The sequence below is a fragment of the Macaca fascicularis genome, chromosome 4 (assembly GCF_037993035.2).
Source record: "Macaca fascicularis isolate 582-1 chromosome 4, T2T-MFA8v1.1".
Taxonomy (NCBI): Eukaryota; Metazoa; Chordata; class Mammalia; order Primates; family Cercopithecidae; genus Macaca; species Macaca fascicularis.
In genome coordinates, this window is record NC_088378.1 from 23,014,696 (window position 1) to 23,037,064 (window position 22,369).

The 22,369-nt window shown below is 42.2% G+C and overlaps 1 protein-coding gene across 13 annotated transcripts in view; it reads right to left on the reverse strand.

The window, feature by feature from the left end:
* Window positions 1–9,616, reverse strand: part of FAM184A (family with sequence similarity 184 member A) — a 128,762-nt gene extending 119,146 nt beyond the window's left edge. For 11 of the 13 annotated variants that reach the window (XR_012433381.1, XR_010586213.1, XR_012433380.1 and 8 more), the window contains exon 1: window positions 9,084–9,616. Coding sequence is in view for 7 of the 13 variants with exons in the window: in XM_074036948.1 (XP_073893049.1) it covers window positions 9,084–9,251 (168 nt within the window). In the remaining 6 variants the exon portion in view is untranslated. Of the gene's footprint in view, window positions 1–7,592; window positions 7,818–9,083 lie in introns of those variants that run through there. The other 2 variants (XM_065543261.2, XM_074036952.1) reach the window with 1 other exon arrangement.
* Between the last annotated feature and the right edge of the window lie 12,753 nt (window positions 9,617–22,369).

Sequence of the window (22,369 nt, forward strand, 5' to 3'; positions counted from 1 at the left end):
TACTATCTCCTTTACAATTAAATGAGGTAGCACACAGTAGCCAAGTCTAAAATATCCAAATTCCACATATGATTGTTGATCACTAAGTCTTTTGTTTTTCCATGTATTAGAGATCCTTTGATCGCTTCAGCCTCCATTTACATCTCAAGATAATACTGTAAGATACGGGATAAAAAATTCATATATTCAACTTCACTATTTTTTATACATTCTCGTTGAAGTTTCTGTAGAAAAGAAAGATGTAATCCTTGGTGAAATAAGGCTACAAATAACAGTTGTTCACCAATGTAATTTAGTTAAAAGTTAAGAATCACTGATTTTCTAAAATATTTGCTTTGGTCTTAAATGTTAAGCATACCAAAATACTACAACTGGCAATCTCCAACTTGCAAATATCATTGTTTCAAAAATTCACTTTTATATATTAATTGATAGTCAAAGAATATTTTCCAATATTTTGAAGGACCATTAAGTCTCTAGGTCAATCTAAAAAGTCCCCTATGGTTTAGACCACACTTGACATATAAAATATAAACCTAATAGTTTGATATGATTCTCCCATATCAAACTACCATTTATAACATCGGTTTTCTTTATTTTTATTTTTAAAAAAGTAGAGATGGGATCTCAATGTTGCTGTTTTTATTTATCTATTTATCTAATCCTGAATTCAATTAGTAATTGTCTCCTATAGGTGTCTATCTCCAAAAAAGGACATGGCGAACCGACTCCGACATTTACTTAATGTCCTTTACATTCTAAAGTGGCCTGCAGATTAGAAACTTCCTGTGGTGAATAAAAAGAATGGCATTACGAACTCCTGTCATTCACATCTTTTCCATTTCACGGCATAATACTCAAATTTATTTGAATGCTTATAAAGATTTTCTTAAAAAGAAAAACCTCATAAGATCAATTGAAAGTGCAAAATAAAAGAATTTTATCAATACTCCCCTGGCCCCATTACCTCCTACTTTCTTCCACAAACTAGACCCAGGTTATTCTCCATTCTCATCTCACATGTAAGAGATACAAAATTTTCAAAAATATCACAATTTTACAAGTTAAAGTATAGGGAGCTTATCAATTAAAATGAAGAAATTACTCCAGTCACATATTCTTGCTGAATCTTTATCTTTCATAACACTTTTTAAGACTGGTGATTAGAGGCTACCAAAGGATTTTCATAAACAAACAAAACAGATAGTGAAGTTGATAAAAACTGGAAAACTTGCAATTTACTGCATTTAGGAATGAGGTCTAAGCAACAATCTAATCAAGAATGAAAGCAGTCAAAAGAAAGACATCTAAAATAACCACAGTAGTAATTTTCACACCAAGTATGGCAGTCTCTAAGTTAATGTTATTTTAAATATGTTTGTTTGGAATGACTAAATCTGTTAATAAAAACGTGAAAATATTATGACATTAAGCTGGCAGCACATACAAAAAACCTGTTACAAAGTGACCAAGTCGGCCGGGCGCGGTGGCTCAAGCCTGTAATCCCAGCACTTTGGGAGGCCGAGATGGGCGGATCATGAGGTCAGGAGATCGAGACCATCCTGGCTAACACGGTGAAACCCCATCTCTACTAAAAAATACAAAAAAAAAAAAAAAACTAGCCTGGTGAGGTGGCGGGCGCCTGTAGTCCCAGCTACTCGGGAGGCTGAGGCAGGAGAATGGCGTCAACCCAGGAGGTGGAGCTTGCATGAGCTGAGATCCGGCCACTGCACTGCAGCCTGGGCGACAGAGCAAGACTCCATCTCAAAAAACAAAACAAAAAAAACAAAGTGACCAAGTCATAGTATACAAAACATACAACCTATAAACCCAGAAAGTTCTACAGAAAGTATACAGAGGAGAGACAGGCTGGTTTCACCCTTATCAAAAATCTGTGATTCAAATGGTAAGTAAAACATGGTTCCAACATGGAAAAACAACAACTCTGTGGTCTCGCATTGAATCAGTAATATTAGAAAGAAGATAGACACAGGGAAAAGAGGTCTGTTAGTGTGGCCACGCCCACCCAGACCAATCTAGAGACCTGAATGTGAGTTCAGGTTGAGTAATCTTCAAATGACACTGGGCCCTCACCTTCCATACCTATAAAATGAGAGAACGAGAGGGTCAGCTTGGTCACAGTCTAAAGTCTAAACCTTTAATCTTTTTTTTTTTTTTTTGAGACAGAGTCTTGTTCTGTCACCCAGGCTTCAGTGCAGTGGTATGATCTCAACTGCAATCTCTACCTCCTGAGCTCAAGCAATTCTCGTGCCTCGGCCTCCCAAGTAGCTGGGATTACAGGCACCCACCACCACACCAGCTAATTTTTTGTATTTTTTGTAAAGACGGGATTTCACCATGTTGGCCAGGCTGGTTTCCAACTCATGGCCTCAAGTGATCTGCCTGCCTTGGCCTCCCAAAGTGCTGGGATTGTAGGCGTGAGCGAGGGCGCCTGACCTAAACCTTTAACCTTTAACTCTAAATCTTTAACTCTAAAGGAAGTCCCTTTGTAAGTTTGTGACCAATTAATTAATAGGATACTATGCTTTTGTGTCCATTAGTAAAATGCAAGAAATTAATCCAAACCACTCAACTGTGACTAAAAGATTACATCCAAGCCACTGCATAATAGCATGGCAAAGCTGCAATGTAACAAAGAAAAAGAGATGCTGCATTTGGCATGTACTAGTGCTAAGGCGAAACTCAGCCAATTGCTATGTTTTATGAGGCCACTTACCACTCTTGTTCAAAGACTCAAGTCATAAGCAACACAGAATTATTATGAAAGAGTATCTAGGTAATTCAAACAAACCAATTAGTGAAAAATCATTTATTTCATGAAGAGACAATAGTATTATTTGAAAAATTCACTGGTTTTGGTGTTATATAAACACATTTTGGTTTTGGATATAGTAAAAGCAGAGTTAGTATAAAATGACTAATCACAAAGCTTTTTTATATTTGCTAAGAAACTAGTATATTAATTACCTACACTTTGAAATGACAAATATTTATAAGGTAGACAAAGAACTTTATATTTTTATTTTTTACATCAAAAATATATTAAGAAATAAAATAGCTTTTTGAAGCAGTTTAAAGGGCAGTCAATAAACATTTACATATTTAGGAATAATTTAACTCAGTTGAAATGATCTATCATTAACCCAGATACAATTCCTAAAAAATACTACTTTTTGGCTGGGCGCGGTGGCTCAAGCCTGTAATCCCAGCACTTTGGGAGGCCGAGATGGGCGGATCACGAGGTCAGGAGATAGAGACTATCTTGGCTAACACGGTGAAACCCCGTCTCTACTAAAAAATACAAAAAACTAGCCGGGTGAGGTGGCGGGCGCCTGTAGTCCCAGCTACTCAGGAGGCTGAGGCAGAAGAATGGCGTGAACCCGGGAGGTGGAGCTTGCAGTGAGCTGAGATCCGGCCACTGCACTCCAGCCTGGGCGACAGAGCAAGACTCCGTCTCAAAAAAAAAAAAAAAAAAAAAAAATACTGCCTTTCTCTATTGTATAACAAAATTACTTGCTGTATCATTACGACCACTATCTTCTTCAGTAAATACTTATTAAGCTTTGGTACTATGTGCAAACCATTCATATTAAGGGTACATGAAATAAAAGATACAGTCCCTAGAGCTGAGAACCTTACAGTCAAATTATGAAAACAAAGTATATTTATAAACACAATAAACAGTATTTGCAAGTTTGCATTATTAAGCATCAAGTAAGAAGTACCAGCAATCAATGCTAATGCACAGCAAGGAAAGCCCAACAAGGGTAGCTGGTCAGGACAGTTTTAGTAGCAGAGCCATAAGCTGGGTATTAAATAAGAGGACTTGATGCTAAGCACAGAAAACACAAAAGAAACTACTTCCTGCTGTTTGGGAACTTACACTGTACCATATATTAGTTATGTCTATACTAGTAAGTGATAAATAGACTCTATCAAAAGTGCAATCAACTAAAAAGGCATTTGATAAGCAGCTAACACAACAAGGTATTAAAAGGGAAGTTTCTTCTGAGAACCAAAGACAACAGAAATGACATTCCAAAGCAGCTGCCAGATCATTCTCGAAAATGAGAAGAGGCAGTCTAAAGAAAAGAGTGCTAAGGTGTGTTACTGTCTACCCCCACCACCAGTGAGGTGGCGCTTCAAGGAGATTACAGAATAGGTTTCAGAGATTTCCCTGGGGAGAGCTGTGGTAACAGGGGCCTGTGTCTTCAAGGGGGAAGGGTGGAAGATGCTTGTCCCACATCTAAAGCCTAGGGAAAAAGGCTTTGCGCGGATGACTTGAAGAACTTGACATGTGTCTCAAGCAGTTTGAAGAACATGCTGACCTGGTACCTGATTAATCCCTGGAAAATCTAAAGGATGAGAAGCTGCATGAAGAGGCATGTGACAACGAGAGAGAGGGCTGAACTGGGACCACCAGCAGAGTTTGTGCAAAGAATGAGTGCTCCCTATGTGGCCTCTACAGGAGAGCGAGCAACCTGGGGTAGGATCACACGAGTCCATGCAAGAGGGGCATCTAGAGTTTGCACAGACCTCTGCACAGTGAAGGTGAAGGTACTGCTAGCTCTAAGAGGCTGAGGAAGGAGGAAGCAACCAACCAGAACGTAAGGGAATTCTCACTGTCAAGGAATTCAGGTGAAAATCTAGAGCCACTGAGGTGGGAGGTAGAGGATTCTCAGTGAAAGAACAAGCTTTAAACATCTGCAACGGCTACAAAAGCACTGAAACTAAATCACCAGCTAGCTTCTTCACTAATCAAGTAAGTTTGCTGCTCCTCTTTCCTCTTTTTGCTTCTTCCTTGTCCAACTTTGGAAGGGTCAGAAACCAGAACTGGCAAGACAAAGCAGGAAGAGTAGGAAAACTAGGTAAGAAGTGAAAAGGCAATGATACCCCCTTCCCCAGTTACTGGCTTCCTCCTTGCAAGAGACAGAACAAGAGACCAGTTAAGGCAGAAGCCTCATCTTTATTTCAGGCTTGGTCTGCAGTTTTTACTTGTTGGTACCGGGCATTTTAATTTTAATAATCAAATTGAGACTTTTGTGACTTTGTTACTGAAGGATGATTTGTACTATCTAAGAGCAACCAGAAAAATTAAGTTAATCCATGGCAGAGGATGAACCAGTCTCAAAGAGTAAATTGAAAGAGACAAAAAGGGAAAAAAATTTGAAGTGACAAAAAAAAAAAAAAAGCTTTTATAATTACATCCCACAAGGCCTGCTTTTCTAATATCCTGAAAAGTCAACACAGTGGAGAGCACAGAAGTATACAGATGTGGTCTTACAAAACATAACTGAACCCATCCAGCTTCACTGCCTATCTTGAGATAGTTCAGCCATTAACATTTGCAGAAACTTGCCATAATGTAGCTCAAGAATCTAATATTAATTCTTAAAACTTGACATGAGTGACCCAAATATGCTAGGCTTCCTTTAAAAGGCAGAGACTGTGTCTTGCTCCCAGCTGTATCTGTAACATTCCCCAAACTCTCCCTTATATTAAAGGTGCTTAAAGAACTGCTGTTCTCCTTACCATGAGAAGGTTGCTATGTTAGGCTCTTAGGAAACAGGATCTCAACAAATATGCATACAGCAAAGACTGCTTTTTAGTTAAAAATATATTGAGCTTCGCTCTGGGCAAAATTATAATATATATTACTTTCATGCTTATCCTTTCATAGCGAGCCAAATCTTCTGAAACATGCACACTGTATTTTCAGTACTATACTACCACGATACAGAATAAATGTGAAACCTTTAAACTTTGATATTCAAAGGAGAAAAAAAACTACTATATACATATTTTTTAAAAAGTTTAGCAGAAAACTCTCAAAATAAGTGCACTATCATACAACGCTGTTAAATGCAGAATGGTTTATTTTAAAAGGAGAGAAGCATTTTTAAAAATATCCGTATTTTGGCCGGGCGCGGTGGCTCAAGCCTGTAATCCCAGCACTTTGGGAGGCCGAGACGGGCGGATCACGAGATCAGGAGATCGAGACCATCCTGGCGAACACGGTGAAACCCCGTCTCTACTAAAAAAAAAAAAAAATACAAAAAACTAGCCGGGCGCGGTGGCGGGCGCCTGTAGTCCCAACTACTCGGGAGGCTGAGGCAGGAGAATGGTGTGAACCCGGGAGGCGGAGCTTGCAGTGAGCTGAGATCCGGCCACTGCACTCCAGCCTGGGCGGCAGAGCGAGACTCCGTCTCAAAAAAAAAAAAAAAAAAAAAAAAAAAAAAAAAATCCGTATTTTATTAATACTCATATTAGTATATATCTTTTCAGTTAGTGACAGCCTGAATGAAGAGCCTACTATGTGCCACTACAATTCTGTAAAATAGGTATTATCATCTCTATTTTAAAGATTAGGAAACTGAGGCTCAGTGTTTAATGGCTTGCTCAAGGTCACAATAGTAGTAAGTGGTGGAGTGAGAATTTTAACTCAGTGTGTCAGGTTCCCACACTGCTCTTAAGTGTGCTGCTGCTATAATGCTGAAGAGTTGAGTTCTACTGACTTCTTTCCAAAAGAAATAAAATCCAATTTTAATGGTTACGTTTACAGTGTACAATTATGAAATATAAGCCATTGTCAAGCTCCAACCATAGTGGGAACGCACCTCTGCTAATATGAATAAACTCTTCATGAGTAAAAATTCTATATGGCAGATAGTAGTAAAGTTCGTAACAGTCCCTCTCTATGTTTATATACATTCATGATGTCATGCTTATGGTACAGTATTTACAATAGGTGTATATGACTGTAAAATTTGACAACTTTCAAAATGGTACATAAAGAAAGCAAGTCTTATTATATGTCTGTAGAAATAGAAAGATGTTGGCTGCAACAGAGTCCTATTATCAGACTGTTTCATTCTCAGGCCTTATCTTAGTAAACAAAGGCAGGATAATCCCTAGATATTTCAGGATATGTTAATGGTTCTTATTGGAATGATTCTGTCCCAACTACCTTGCCCCATCCTGGGAAAATTTGGTAATATCTGGAGGCATGTTTACTGTCATGACTGGGGGTGGGTGTGGGAGGGTAGCTACTGGTACCCATTGAGTACTGCCAGGGATGCTGCTAAACATCCTGTAACGCACAGGATATCCCACAACCAACAAGGAATTATCCAGTCCAAAATGTCAATAATGTGACAATATCCAGTCCAAAATGTGACACTGAGAAAGCTAGTATGAAGGATTAAATGTCTGAAGTACTTAGCAGAGGGTGTGGAGAGTGTTTAGAGACTGTAACTACAAACACAAAACCACAGAGTCCAAGTAACACTCAGTAAAGATCAGATGAGGCATTCAAGCAGTGTGAGAGCACTGGCCTGAGAGCACCCTCTTGTCTCATTAGATATGAGGTGGGTAATGTAATGGCAGAAAATACCAGCTTCCAATCAATACACCTACCTTTACCGGTGGTGCTGACTTATTTTTTTCTGATAAAAGAACAGGAAACTGAAAAAGTGTTAAGTAGAAAGAAAAAAAATGTACTGAAGAGCAACAGCTTTTATTAAACAGTACACAGTCCCACAACCAATTTACTGAGTTTTCCTATTACTTACAGTAGGGCTCTAGAGGGTTACATCTAAAATGAGAACAGTAGATGTTATGGACACATCATAAGAGAAAATCAGAATAAATATTCATGTGCTTCATTCAGGACATCAGTATTCAGAAGATCAAACACTGTTGCAGGAAGCCTGGCTTTTAGACTCCAAATGTGTAAATGTTCTGATGATACACTACTATCATCCTTCTTAGATCTTCCTTTCTCTGAATGCAATACTCTGACAAAAAAGGAAACAAAACACCGCACAAACAACTTCTGAGTCAGTGCTGAGATAAAATAAAAGATGAAAACTTCACAAGACGTTGGGTGAGTTTAACTGTTACCTACCTGTAACTTTTCTTTTGCTCTTCCATTTGTGCTCTCATTTTGTAGTCCTTTTATGTTATCTTTTCTATCCTCAGTCACATTTCTTTACTAAAATCTTTTTATTCTCTTTTCATCCTTTTTTCACTCCCATTTCCTTCCTTTCCTCTCTTCGGAATCTCATGTCTTACTTCACTCTCTCAAAAGTGCCAACCAGCAATGGGATTATATGAGAACTCTAGAGTTGAGTCAGACTCAGAGGCTATCTAGCAGTAACCCCCACGATGCCCATCTCTCTTCAGCATACGAACTCTCCTAACAAGCTGTTAGGAGACAGCTTAAACACATTAAGGTACACCACATTTCTTAACTTTCAGACACCATAAATCACTTCTTACTGATAGGTATTGCTAGATTGCTGGTGAGATCTAAGCAGAGCAATATAACTGATAGGAATTGCTCTTGCTTCACAGATACCAATTCCTTCTCATTATCGACATTTATTAAATTAGAAAAAAGTCCCCTGATTTAGTTACAGTCCTAACTACACGTGGCTGAATTTGACGGCTATCTGCTCCTTGAAAATTATCCTTCGATAGACAAACATTGAACTAGATGCAGACACAGTGTGATTCATCTAATAAGCCTTGTTTGACATTTTGTCAGGATAAGGAATGACTCATTAAATGCCCCAAATCGGCACTCAAGGTATGTTTTACCCTTCTACATTCCTCTGAAAGTTGAGTCTCCCCTTAACTAACCAGTAAGATACTGTTTAATTCCGAGTCATATTACGTAAATACGGTACTGTACTTCAACTGGTACTGTAGTGTGATGCCTCGTGGAGCCCTGGCAGATGCATGGGAGCAACAGTAAAGTGATTTAGTATTGTGGAGTAAAGGAACTAAATCCTAATTTGTTCTGTGCTGGCTTAGCCTTAAAGGGCAAGCAGGTGCAAGTCCCTTACACCCACCGTGCCGTTGTGCAGTCTAGTTTAAATTCATGTTGCCAGCGTTACACCAAAGTTTGCAGGGTTTTGGAGGTGTCTCCGGCTGTTGCTTCGGCGGAGGAGTCGCGTTCCCTTTGCTGCGGGCGCAAGGCGTGCTGCCTCCCAGGCAGACAGGTGAGTCTGGCGCGGCCCGCACAGGGTCGCCACCCGCCCCGCCGCTGCGCCCCTTACCTTGGTGAGCTGGGCGATTTTCTTGCTCATTTTCAGGTGCATCTCCTGGCTGTAGTCCATGCTGTGCCCAGCCAGCTGCGCGGCGGCCGGCGAGGGCGCGAATTTGGCCGCCCCGGCCGCCGAGCCGCCGTAATAGTGCTGCTGCCAGCTCATGCCCGGGGTCGCCATCTTCCCGACAGACCCCGGCCGGGGCACCTGTCCCCGCGCGCAGAGGCAGGCCCGCGGAGCAACGACGCCCGCGAGGCAAGAGTCGCGGCGTCCACTTCCCGACCCGACACCCGGCGCCCCCCAGACTCGGTCGCAGGCGCCGTCCCGCCCGCGACCCCCGGGTCACCCCTGGAAGGGACGGGGCGGTCCCGCCGGCCCGATGCCGCGGGGACAACGGCGCGGGGCAGATGCCCGGGGTTGGGTGGCGGCGGCCAGGGGCCGGGTCTGCTCTCGCTGGTTCCTCAGCCCGCGCCCGGCGGAGGCGTCGAGGACAGAGTGGCTCCCCGAGTCCCACTCGCAGTCCGCACCGAGGACTCGGCGAGGCTGCGGAGGGAGGAGGAGACGGGGCGGGCTGCGGCGGGGGTAGGCGGGGACATGGAGGAGGACGCGGGACCCGCCGTTACCAGGGCGCGCGCGGGGACGGCGACGTCATTTCCCCGTAGCCAAGCCCCGCCCCGCCCCGCGCAGCCGCCGCCACCGCCAGTCCCGCAGTCCTGCGGCCAGTGCGGGCGCCTCGCGAGGTCGCGCCGGGACCGCGCCTCCAGTGCTTCCAGCATGTGGCGGGGACCCGGCAGCACAGCCCTGGCGGCGATCCCCGTGTGGCGAGCATGAGGCCTGACGTAAAAAAAAAAAATTCTCCGCAAGAAGACAGTGCCGTGGTCACCTGCGGTTAGCAGAACCGGTGTCGGTTTACAGACCCTTTCCACGTGCGTCCTCTTGTGTGCAGGGCCCCAAGAAGTGGCTCTTCCCCAAGAAGAGCGGCAAGCCCAACCCAGAGACCTGAGTAGTGAAGTAGGGAGATTTCCCTGCCCTGACCTTCCTTCCAGTGGCACACAACTGATAGTAACACTGTCTTAGACCCCCTCCTCCGTCCCCTACTGAGTGCCCGACCACTGCCCCCAGTTCAGTGCTGAGTGTATGTGTGGGGGAAACACTCCTTTTCAGTCAGCTGGTGGAGCACCGCATGGCTATTTTCCCCCAGTGGAGCCCAACACAAATACATATGAAACTACTTGGTTGGAAATAAGTAAGAATAGGATTGGAGTGAAAGTAATGGGAAAAAATTGGAACAAGACATCAGTGCTTTAAGGATTTGGAGCTGGGCCAAAATGTGTCATAACTTGTGCATTTTCACCTTTCCTAAATGTGTTATTCCCTACTGATTTTCTCTTAACATCTCTACTCCAGCAAGTCAAATGATTTTTTAAAATATTTTTTGTATCCTGCATTGAAGCATGTGAGTCATTTTAGGGCATGGATAATACAAACTTTAAAAATCATAGAATTGTACCTGTTTTTAAAAAAATCACGCAGTTTTGCAGAACCAAATTCCCCAACTCTATGTGATTTCTTTTTAGCATGCAAGTAGCCAAAATATAAATCTGAGAATATTAACAGACTAATTGAGAGCCAAATTAACAAAGACTGTCTGGATGTGACAACATCTAAACAAGGCGAAGATTTAATCGGACCCTGAAATACTTTCAGATCTGTTGGAATTCCAGAAAGGAAACTTGAAATTGGCTGCCTCTTTTCCCAGATGCTAGGTACTCAGTCACCGTTAAACAGACCTTCCAGGAAAAACGTCTAGTTCCAAGGTTCTGAATGGAGCATATGGCCAGAAGCAAATATCCTGCAAATGTTGCTCCTTTCTTAAGCACTAATGATCAAATAAAATTAAAGCGAATTAGGAACTAGTGCTATTTCATCAAATTCTAGGCATGGAAGATTCACAATCATTTTAGAACTCACATTCTTTACGTTCTAAGCAGAAATGTATGCTCAAAAGGCTCTCTCTGTTTCACTAAATTTGTATAGCCAAGTCTTGCTAGGACAAAGATGTTTTTTGTTTTTGTCACTATGATAAAGTGGAAAGAGAGTAAGACTGGAAATAAGGAGACGGATGTGTAGCCTTAGTTGAGTCACCCAACCTGTTCACTCCTCAAGTGCTTCCTCTGAAAAGAGACGGTGTTACCAGCTCCTTCCTCTTCGGACTTGATAATTAGAAGTTAGGACCCAGGTCCACTGGTAATTCACTCTGAACTCCATCACATGAGTTTCCATCATCACTGTGTGGCATAGCCCAAAGGACCGTTTTCTTAAATACTATGCTCAAAGCACATCCACTGTCACTTCATGAATTTAATATTTTTCCCCACTACACTGAGATAAAATAAGTCACAATTAAAATTATATTTAATATAAATAATGAATAGAAACATAATATACAGGTTGATTATCCTTTATTCAAAATGCTTGGGACCCAAAGTGTTCTGGATTTCAGACTTTTTAGGATTTTGGAATATTTGCATTATACTTACTGGTTGAGCTTCCCAAATCCAAAAATCTGAAATCCAAAATGTTCCAATGAGCACTTCCTCTGAATGTTGTGTTAGCACTCAACATTTCTGGTTTTGGAGCATTTTAGATTTTGAGTTTTCAGATTTGGGATGCTCAGCTGGTAAGACACCCTGTATTAGTCTGTTCTCACATTGCTATAAAGAAATACCTGAGTCTGGTATTCATAAAGAAAAGAGGTTGAATTGGCTCACAGTTCTGCAGGCTGTACAGGAATCATAGAAGCTTCTGCTTCTGGAGAGGTCTCGGGAAACTTACAATCATGGCCGAAGGTGAAGGGGAAGCAAGCACAATTTACATGGCTGGAGAAGGAGGGAGAAAGACAGCAGGGAGGTGCCACATGCTTTTAAACAACCAGATTTCATGGTAACTCACTATCATGAGAACAGCACCAAGTGGATGGTGCTAATCCATTCATGAAAACTTTGCTCCTCAGAAAACTTACAACATGGAGGAAGGTGAAGGAGAAGCAAGGCACATCTTACATGGTGTCAGATGAGAAAGAGAGAAAGAGAGACAGGAACTGCCAAAAACTTATCAAACCATCAGATCTTGTGAGAGTTCACTCACCATGACAAGAACAGCATGGGGGAAGTCACCCCCATGATCCAACTGAAACAGGAAAAGTTCCCTTGTCCCCTTTGCAGGGCATGCAACGGGAGTGTGACTCCTTCAGTGCCCTGCTGCTCAAACCTCTAGGGGAGCACACAGATGGGCAGGCTGTGAGGCTCAGACCCCAAGGCAGTATCTAGGTGTGAATGTTTACAGCTGAAGCCCCAGTGGGCATGTGTTACAGGGTGCTCTTTTAGCTTAGCTGTCTGTAGGTGGCTTGTGTTAGCCAGCTCAATTAGACCCCTGCCTTATCACATATGTATGCTGGGGTTCTTGCCTTGGTGTACTGGAAGAATCGGATCACACGTGGGCTTGGAGAATGAGTGCAAGGCTTTATTGAGGGGAAGTAGCTCTCAGCAGATGGCGGAGCCAGAAGGGAGATAGTTTTCCCCTGGAGTCAAGCCACTCGACAGCTCTTCTCCGACTGCCCCAGTCAAACTCCGTGTTGTTCTGCCAGTTGACAGCCTGCTGGCATGCTGGTGCCTATCAGTGCATTCCTCTCAATGTCCAGCTACCTATGTGTCCCTCTGCTGATGTGCTTCTCTTGACATCCAGCCACCTGTGTGTTACTCCACTGATGTGCTCTTCTCAACATCCAGCTGCCTGTGTGTTCTGCCACTGATGTGCTCCTCTTGACATCCAGCCACCTGTGTCTGCCTGCTAGGGTCTCCAGGTTTTTATAGGCACAGGATGGTGGGGGTGGCAGGCCAGGGTAGTCTTGGGAAATGCAACATTTGGGCAGGAAAACAAAAATGTCTGTGCTCACCTAGGTCCATGGGCATAGGCCTGGAGGTGTAGCCCTAGCCAGGGACCACACCCTTCCCCCTTTCTGTATTATTTGAAGGGACAGTGCCCTTCTCTTTCCAGCACTTTCCTTCTGTATCACAGTCATCTCCCAGCAGGTCCTTCCCTTGACACATGGGGATTTCAATTCAAGGTTAGATTTGAGTGGAGACAGAGCCAAACTATGTCATTCCACTGCTGTTCCCTCCCAAATCTCATATCCTTCTCACATTTCAAAACACAATCATGCCTTCCCAACAGTCTCCCAAAGTCTTAACTCATTCCAGCATTAACCCAAAAGCCCAAGCCCAAAGTCTCATCTGAGACAAGAGAAGTCCCTTCCACGTATGAACCTGTAAAATCAAAAACAAGTTAGTTACTTCCAAGATACAATGCGGGTACAGGCATTGGGTAAATGTTCCCATTCCAACTGGGAGAAATTGGCCAAAACAAAGGGGCCACAGGCCTCATGCAAGTGTGAAACCTGACAGGCCACTCATTAAATCTTAAAACTCCAAAATAATCTATTTTGACTCCGTCTCAAATCTAGGACATGCTGATGCAAGAAGTAGGCTCCCAAGGCATTGGGCAGGTCCGCTTCTGTGGCTCTGCAGGGTGCAACCCCCATGACTGCTTTCACGGGCCAGTGTTGAGTGCCTGTGGCTTTTCCAGACACATGGTGCAGGCTGTCAGTAGACCTAATATTATGGGGTCTGGAGGATGGTGGCCCTCTTCTCACAGCTCCACTAGGCACTACCCCAGTGGGGACTCTGTGTAGGGGCTTCAACCCCACATTTCCCTTCTGCACTCTGACCTAGAAGAGGTTCTCCATGAGGGCTCCACCCCTGCAGCAAATTTCTGCCAGGACATCTAGATGTTTCCATATATCCTCTGAAATGTAGGCAGAGGTTCCCAAACCTCAGTTCTTAACTTCTGTGCACCTGCAGGCCCAACACCATGTGCAAGCCACCAAGGCTTGGGGATTACACCCTCTGAAGCAATGGTCTGAGCTATACACTGGTCCCTTTTAGCCATGGCTGGGATAAAAGGCACCAAGTCCGAAGACTGTACAAAGCGGCAAGGTCCTGGGCCCAGCCCACAAAACCATTTTTTCCTCCTAGGCTTCAGGGCCTGTGATGGGAGGGGCTGCCAGGAAAATTTCTGAAATGCTCTGTAGATATTTTCCCCATTGTCTTGGCTACTGATATTCCTCTTCTTGTTACTTATGCAAGTTTCGGCAACTGGCTTGAATTTGTCCCCAGAAGTAAGCTTTTCTTTTCTACCACAGGGTCAGGCTGCAAATTTTCTCAACTTTTATGCTTGACTTCCCTTTTAAATAGAAGTTCCAGTTTCAGATAATCTTTTTGTGAATGCATATGACTGCATGCTTTCAGAAAAAGCCAGGTCACCTCTTGAATGCTTTGCTGCTTGGAAATTTCTTCTGCCACATACCCTAAATCATCTAGGTTCAAAGTTCCACAAATCTCTAGAGCAGGGGCAAAATCCTGCCAGTCTCTTTGTTAACCATAGCAAGAGTGACCTCTACTCCAGTTCCCAATAAATTCCTCATCTTCATCTGAAACCACCTCAACCTGGACTTTGTTGTCTATATCACTGTCAGCATTTTGGTCAAATTCATTCAACAAGTCTCTAGGAAGTTCTGAACTTTCCCACATCTCCCTGTCTTCCTCTGAGTCCTCCAAACTGTTCCAGTGTCTTCCTGTTACCCAGTTCCAAAGATGCTTCCACATTTTTAGGTATCTTCACAGCAATATTATCCCAGTACCAATTTTTTATATTAGTCTGTTTTCACACTGCTATGAAGAATACCTGAGACTGGGTAATTTATAAATGAAAGAGGTTTAATTGACTCACAGTTCCACATGCTGGGGAGACCTTGGGAAACTTACAATCGTGGTGGAAGGCAAAGGGGAAGCAAGGCACATCTTACATTGTGGCAGGGGAGAGAGAGAGAGAGAGAGAGAGAGAAAGCAAAGGAGGAGGTCCCACTTTAAACCATCAGATCTCATGAGAACTCACTCACTATCATGAGAATAGCATGGGGGAAACTGTCCCCATGATTCAATCACCTCCCAGGAGGTCTCTCCCTTAACACATGGGGATTACAATTCAAGATGAGATTTGAGTGGGGACCCAGAGCCAAACCATATCAGGGCATATAGGCATTGGGTAAAAATTGTCATTCCAAAAGGGAGACATTGGCCAAAAGGAAGGGCCTACAGGCCCCATGCAAGTTTGAACCCCAGCAGGGCAGTCGTTAAATCTTAAAGCTCCAAAATAATCTCCTTTGACTCCATGTCTTACATCCAGTGCACACTGATGCAAGGGGTGGGCTTCCAAGGCCTTGGGCAGCTCCACCCCTGTGGCCTTCCAGGGTTCACACCCCACAGTTGCTCTCCTGGGCTGGCATCATGTGCCTGTGGCATTTCCAGGCACAGGGTGCAAGCTTCCAATGGCTCTAACATTCTAAGGGCTGGAGGATGGCAGCCCTCTTCTCACACCTCCGCTAGGCAATGTCCCAGTGAGGACTCTGTGTGGGGTCTCCAACCCCAAATTTCTCCTCGGCACTGCCCTAGTAGAGGTTCTCCATGAGGGCTCTGCCCCTGCAGCAGGCTTCTGCTTACACATCCAGGTTTTTCTATACACCCTCTGAAATCTAGGCATAGGCTTCCAAGCCTCAACTCTCACACTCTGCACATCCACAGGCTTAATACCACCAAGGTTTATGGCTTGCACCCTCTGAAGCAACAGCCCAAGCTGTATCTGGAGTCCTCTGAGCCAAGACTGGAGACAGAGCTGGGAGCAGGGTCTTGAGGCTGCACAGGGCAGCAGGGCCCTGGGTGTGGCTCATGAAACCATTTTTCCACAGGCCTGTGATGGGAGAGGTTACCTTCAGTGCCTTGGAGGCCTTCTACCCATTGTCTTGGCTATCAGCATTTGCCTTTCTTTTCATTATGCGAATTTCTGCAGCCTGCTTGAATTCCTCTGCTGAAAATGGGTTTTTCCTTTCTACCACATGACCAGGCTGCAAATTTTCCAAAGTTTTATGCTCTGCTTCCCTTTTTAATGTAAGTTCCAGTTTCAGATAATTTTTTTTCTCACACATATGAGCATTCATTGAAAAGCAGCCAGGCCACATCTTGAATGATTTGCTGCTTAGAAATTTCTTTTGCCAGATACCCTAAATCATCACTCTCAAGTTCAAAGTTCCACAGATCCCTAGAGCAGGGGCACAATCCAACCAAATTACTTGCTAAGGTGTAACAAAAGTGACATTTACTCCAGTTTCCAATAATTCCTTATCACCATCTGAGACCTTCTCAGCCTGGACTTTATTGTTCATATCACTAACAACATTTTGGTCACAAAAACTTAACCAATTTCTAGTAAGTTCCAAACTGTCCCTCATTTTCCTATCTTCTTCTGAGCCCTCCACACTCTTCCAATCTCTGACAGTTACCCAGTTCCAAAGTCACTTCCACATTTTCAGGTATCTTTATAGCAATGCCCCACTCCTTGGTACCAATTTTCTGCATTAGTCTATTCTTGCATTACTTTACAGAAATATTTGATACTGGGTAATTTATAAAGAAAAAAGGCTTAATCGGCTCACAATTCTGCAGGATGTACAGGAAGCATAGAAGCTTTTGCTTCTAGGGAGGCCTCAGGAAACTTACAATCATGGAAGAGGGTGAAGGGGAAGCAAGCACGTCTTACATGGCCAGAGCAGGACAAAGAGAGATTGGCGGGGGTTGGGGGGTGTGCTACACACTTTTAAACAGCCAGATCTCATGATAAGTCACCCACTCATTATCCTGAGAACAGCACCAAGGGGATGGTGCTAACCTATTCATGAGAACTTTGCCCTCATGATCCAATCACCTCCTACCAGGCTCCACCTCCAATGGGACATTACAGTTCCACATGATATTTGGTAGAGACACAGATCCAAACCACATCACACCCATAATCCCATCACCAGAACCTCACTTTTAAAAAAATCTAGCAAAGTTAGCATGCAAAAGAGAGAAAATGAGAGATACTAGTTAGGCAAGAAATCTATACTTAGTGCTTGTTTCTTTCATGAGATTGTTTATGCAGAAATATTTGTTGACTGCCTATTGTGTTCCAGGTACTGAGGCTGCAGTGATGACTAAAAAGTAGTCTCTTCAGGACAGTAGTCTGTATCCTGAAGAAGTTAGAAGTCTAGTGAAGATGGACAAATGAAGAATTAGGTGCTACAAAGTGGGTGAGTGTGAAAGGAACTCCAAGAGGGTCACTTAACCTAGACTTGGGTGTCAGAGAAGGCTTCACACACACAAACGTAATGCTTGAATGGACCCTGAAGGCTGAGTTTTTCAGGTAAAATGGGTAGGAAGGTAGATCACAAGCTCCAAGGAGGGTAAGGGCAAAGCCCTGGAGATTAGATGAGAGCATGACCTATTTAGGGAAAAGCAAGTAGTGTAATATGGCTAGAGCACAGTTTGAGAGGGATGTCAGAATGTGAGGTAGAACAGGTATCAAGATTACTCATGGAAGGGGGGACTTATATGCCTTGACAAGAGGATTGGGTCTCTGTTCTGAAAGCAATCATGAGCCATTGGAAGGCTTTAAGCAGGAACATGAAATAATCATATTTTCATTTTAGTTACATAATTCTTGTGACTGTGGAAAATCGATTATGGGACAACTCTATAAACCAGGAGACTAGTTAGCAGGCTATTGCACTTATTCTGGCGAGAGATGATGAACCACTGACCTAAAATAACGCAGTGAGAGTACAAAAAAAAAAGGATGGATGTGAAATATCCATAAGGTAAAACAGACAGGACACTGAGGCTGAGGAGCAGAGAGCTGTCAAGTTTGCATGACTTTTTCCAAGAAGGGGAGGCTCCTAACACACGATACATGGTTATAAAATTAAGTAAAAGTTTGTAAAAAATAACATTCTTTGTATTTTTTAAGCCTTCCCAAATTATGTATGTTTCAGGACCCAGACAACCTAGATTAACCCCAGGCAATAGCAGTTAAGGTTAAGAATTAAAATTAGGATAGAGATGTGAGCTCAACAGTTAATGGACCAAAAGCATAGGCAACAAAAGAAAAAATAGATAATTTGAACTTCATCAAGATAAAAATCTTTTATGCGCCAAAAGATGCTAACAAGAGACTGAAAAGGTAGCCCATGGAATATGAGAAAACATTTGCAGATCATGCTTCTGATAAAGGATTAATATACAGAACGCATAAAAAATTTCTAAAACTCAACAATAAAAAGCAAATAACACAATTAAAATATGTGTTATTTATTTTATAAAATACAAAGGACTTGAATTGTTATTTTTCTAAAGAAGATATACAAATGGCCAATAAACACATAAAAAGATGCTCAAAACATCACTAATTATAAATGCAAATCAAAGCCACAATGAGATACCACTTCATACCCATTAGAATGGCTGCTATCAAAAAAACAAAACAAACCCAAACAGAAAATAACAAGTGGTAAATGGAGAAATTAGGACCCTTGTGGTTGAACTTGCTGGTTGAAATGTGAAATGGTACAGCCACTGTGGAAAACAGTATGCTGGTTCCTCAGAAAATTGACAGAATTACTATATGATTCAGAAATTTCACCTCTAAGTATATACCCAAAATAATTGAAAGCCAGGACTTGAAAAGATATTTGTACACTGATATTCACAGCAGCATTATTCACAGAAGCCAAAAGGTGGAAGCAGCCCAAATGTGTATTGATGGATAATATAGATATACAGGATGTGGTATATACAACAGAATGTTACTCAATCTTAAAAAGAATGACACATGAATGAAACTTAAAGATATTACATTAAGTGAAATAAGCCCAGTTACAAAAGGACAAATACCATATGATGTTTTACTTATATGAAGTAGCTAGAGCACTCAAATTCATAAAGACAGAAAGTAGAATGGTGGTTTCCAGGGGCTAGAGGGAGAAGGGAATGGGGAGTTATTGTTTAATGGGTATAGGGTTTCAATTGGGGAAGATGAAAAAGATCTAGAAATGAATAGTGGTGATGGTTGTACAACAGTGTGCATCTACTTAATGCACTAAATGATATACTTAAAATGGTTAAAATGCTAAATTGTATGTTATTTATATTTTGCCACAATTAAGAAATGATTCATCAATGAAAAGTACTCTTGCTACTTACGGGAAGTGCATCCCAGCGAACAATCAGATAATGCTGTTCTGTCAATCAACAAGCATTTATTGAGTGCTTTCCTCATGGAGGTGAAATAGACATTTCCTACCCAAGGTCATGGTTAGCTAAAGAGGACATCTAGATATAAGGTCTGAAAGAAGACAGAGGTAGAGGAAATGTTCTTCTTTCTTCTTTTTTCTATTCTTTCTTCCCATTTGGGCCAGAAGAATCATAGAGACCAAGTTAGGCAGTCAATTGAAAATGATATTAAATGTCTACAAAAGCACCTGTACTAAAGATCTTCAAAAATGTCTTTGGGGTTTGCCAGGTGATCTCCAAGGTACTTTCAGCTCTCTTCTTATTTGCATCTCAATGTTATGCCTCTTAGGAACATTCAGTATTTGAATGGGACTCAATCTAAGGCCATACAGCAAGGTATAAGGGACTTAGAATCACTATAGACTGTGTACAAGCAACTGAACTCCAATGGAATCAATAATCATACGAGTTTTTTGTAAGACTTCACACAAATAAGGGAAACATTTTGAGTTAAACATTCTCTAAATGACAACTCTTCTCTTGGCACAAGTCTCCATGTATAATGGAAAGATAATCAGAATCTTGGTTGGTATTCTGGGTCTCGTTTTGCCACTAAGCCACCTCTTTTCTTCATCTGTAAAATAAGGACACTGGACTAAATGATATTGAGTATTTCTTATGTCTCTCTCATGTTACATGTTGAATTATTTAATATTTTACATTATTTATTTATTTATGTATTTATTTAAGACAGGATCTTTCTCTGTCACCCAGGTGTGAACTCTTGGGCTCAAGCAGTCCTCCCACCCTTGGCCTCCCAAATAGCTAAGACCTATTTTTTTAACTCTCTCTCTCTATATATATATGTATGTATGTATGTATTTTGAGACAGAGTCTCACTCTGTCGCCCAGGCTGGAGTGCAGTAGCTTGATCTCGGCTCACTGCAACCTCCACCTCCCAGGTTCAAGTGATTCTCCTGTCTCAGCCTCCCAAGTAGCTGGGATTACAGGCACCCGCCACCATACCTGGCTATTTTTTTAAAAAAAATTTTTGTAGAGACAGGGTTTCACCATGTTGGCCAAGGTGGTCTCAAACTCCTGACCTCAAATGATCTACCCGCCTCAGCCTCCCAAAGTGCTGGGAATATATATTTTTAAAATTCTTGTAGAGATGGAGTCTTGCTGCATTGCCCAGGCTGGTCTTGAACTCCTGGTCTCAAGTAATCCTCTTGCCTCAACCTCCCATAGCACTGGGATTACAGGTGTGAGCCACAATGCCCAGCCATTATTTCATGTTTTTAGAACAGAATTTTGTTGTGTTTGTGTGGATATACCACACATCAATCATGCTCCAACTCTCACTTCCACCTCCTAACACACCCGAACCATGGTACACGAAATAAGCCTAAATAAGGTGGTTCTTGTTTCTTTAGATAAGTGGTTAATCTAGATGGCTGCCAGTTGGTAAACATCATGATAAAAGAGTTTGACTATGATTTGTTGGTTCTTGCTATGTGCTTCTTTCTCTTTTTTCCTTATTTTTGTTTCTTCCTCATGAATTCAGAAAACTCAGCTCTATCATCAATTGATAATGATATTGAAAACCTTCTAAAATGTTTGATACATAATATATGCACAATAAATGTTTATGTCCAATTTTTAGTTAACTTCACTTTCTCGACCAAAACTATCATTAGCTTTTTCTCTTAACAACAGCCAACCCTTTCTATGAATATCACAATCAACCAGCAGCCAACTGGTTTATCCATCTACTTAGCTTCCTTTGAAAGCAGGGACTGAATAAGTTTACTTGGTAAGTGATCTTGAGAAGCAAGAATATGAGAGCGATAAGGAAAAGCCATTGAAGGACACATTGTTGAGTTGGTTACCACTTTGGTCCACTGGGACTCAATCTCTGAAGAATCTTGTAAAATCAATCTCAGAATTTTCTCTCCCAAAGACGAAAGGCGGACACATTTATTTGCTGTCTCCTTTCACTCACTGATCAAAGGTGGCTACCAGGGGAATTAACGTCTCTGTGTGTCTGGTTATTCAATGTGAGCCTAGTGAACTCCTGTGGCTTTGGAGACAGTGGGAGTCAGGAAGGCAGAGAGATCCAGCAGGTGCTTAAGGGAAAACTATGGCATGCATAGGAACTGTCCAACACCTTTGCAGCTGAAATCAGAAGAAGTGGCACAGGACATCAAAAGTATCTCCTACAATCTATCCCTTAAACCTTTCAGATCCATTTTTGCTCTATATGAAATTCATTCTGTTACCACCTCTTTAAGGTCATAGCTAGCTGCTAATTGTTAAAAGGACTCCAGATGAGACTTAGTGTAGCAAGCAGATGTCCCTTGCTGCAACTGCTCCAAAGGCCATAACTGATATTCATCAGGTCCCTTTCAGATTTCCACCACCTATTCCAGATTTTCCTCACCCTTCGTGAGCACTTCAACTGATCTAAATTATTTAGTTGGTGGGGAGATCCAAGTGTCTTCATTCTTGAGGAATCCAAGCTCTTACTTGGCTTACCCATGTCAGGCTGAGGTGCTATAATTTTTCATTCAGTGCTTTCACCAGGTATGACAGAACTAGGTGAATCCCAATGAATCTTTTGAGATCTAGAGATAGTCCTTACTGTTTTCATTATTTAGCAATAATCCTAGATGCTTATGATAATCAGGATCAATTACCTTGCCAGTATGAAAAATGCCTTTCTTTGTCTACTAGTCCTTTGGCATAAACAGCCAAAGTGAGCAGGGGGTAGTCATAGCTATAGGTCCTGTGAGACTCTTGCTGTGTATTAATGCTGTGTACTAATACTATGTATTGATACAAGTCATTTTTCTCCCTCCCACCACCAGTAAAAATTTATAAGAATAATTATTTGTATTTTTAAAGAATGTTAGCAGAGCCTAAGGATGTGAACATAGGAAGCACAAATTCTGCAAGTGGGTCACTGGGCATGATGGGGTGAGAGAAGCCATTTCAACTTCTCCACCTTGGTTTCCAGACTTACGTATTTCAGCTATTGGATACACAGCATTGGCTCAATGCGTATATCACATCTTGTAG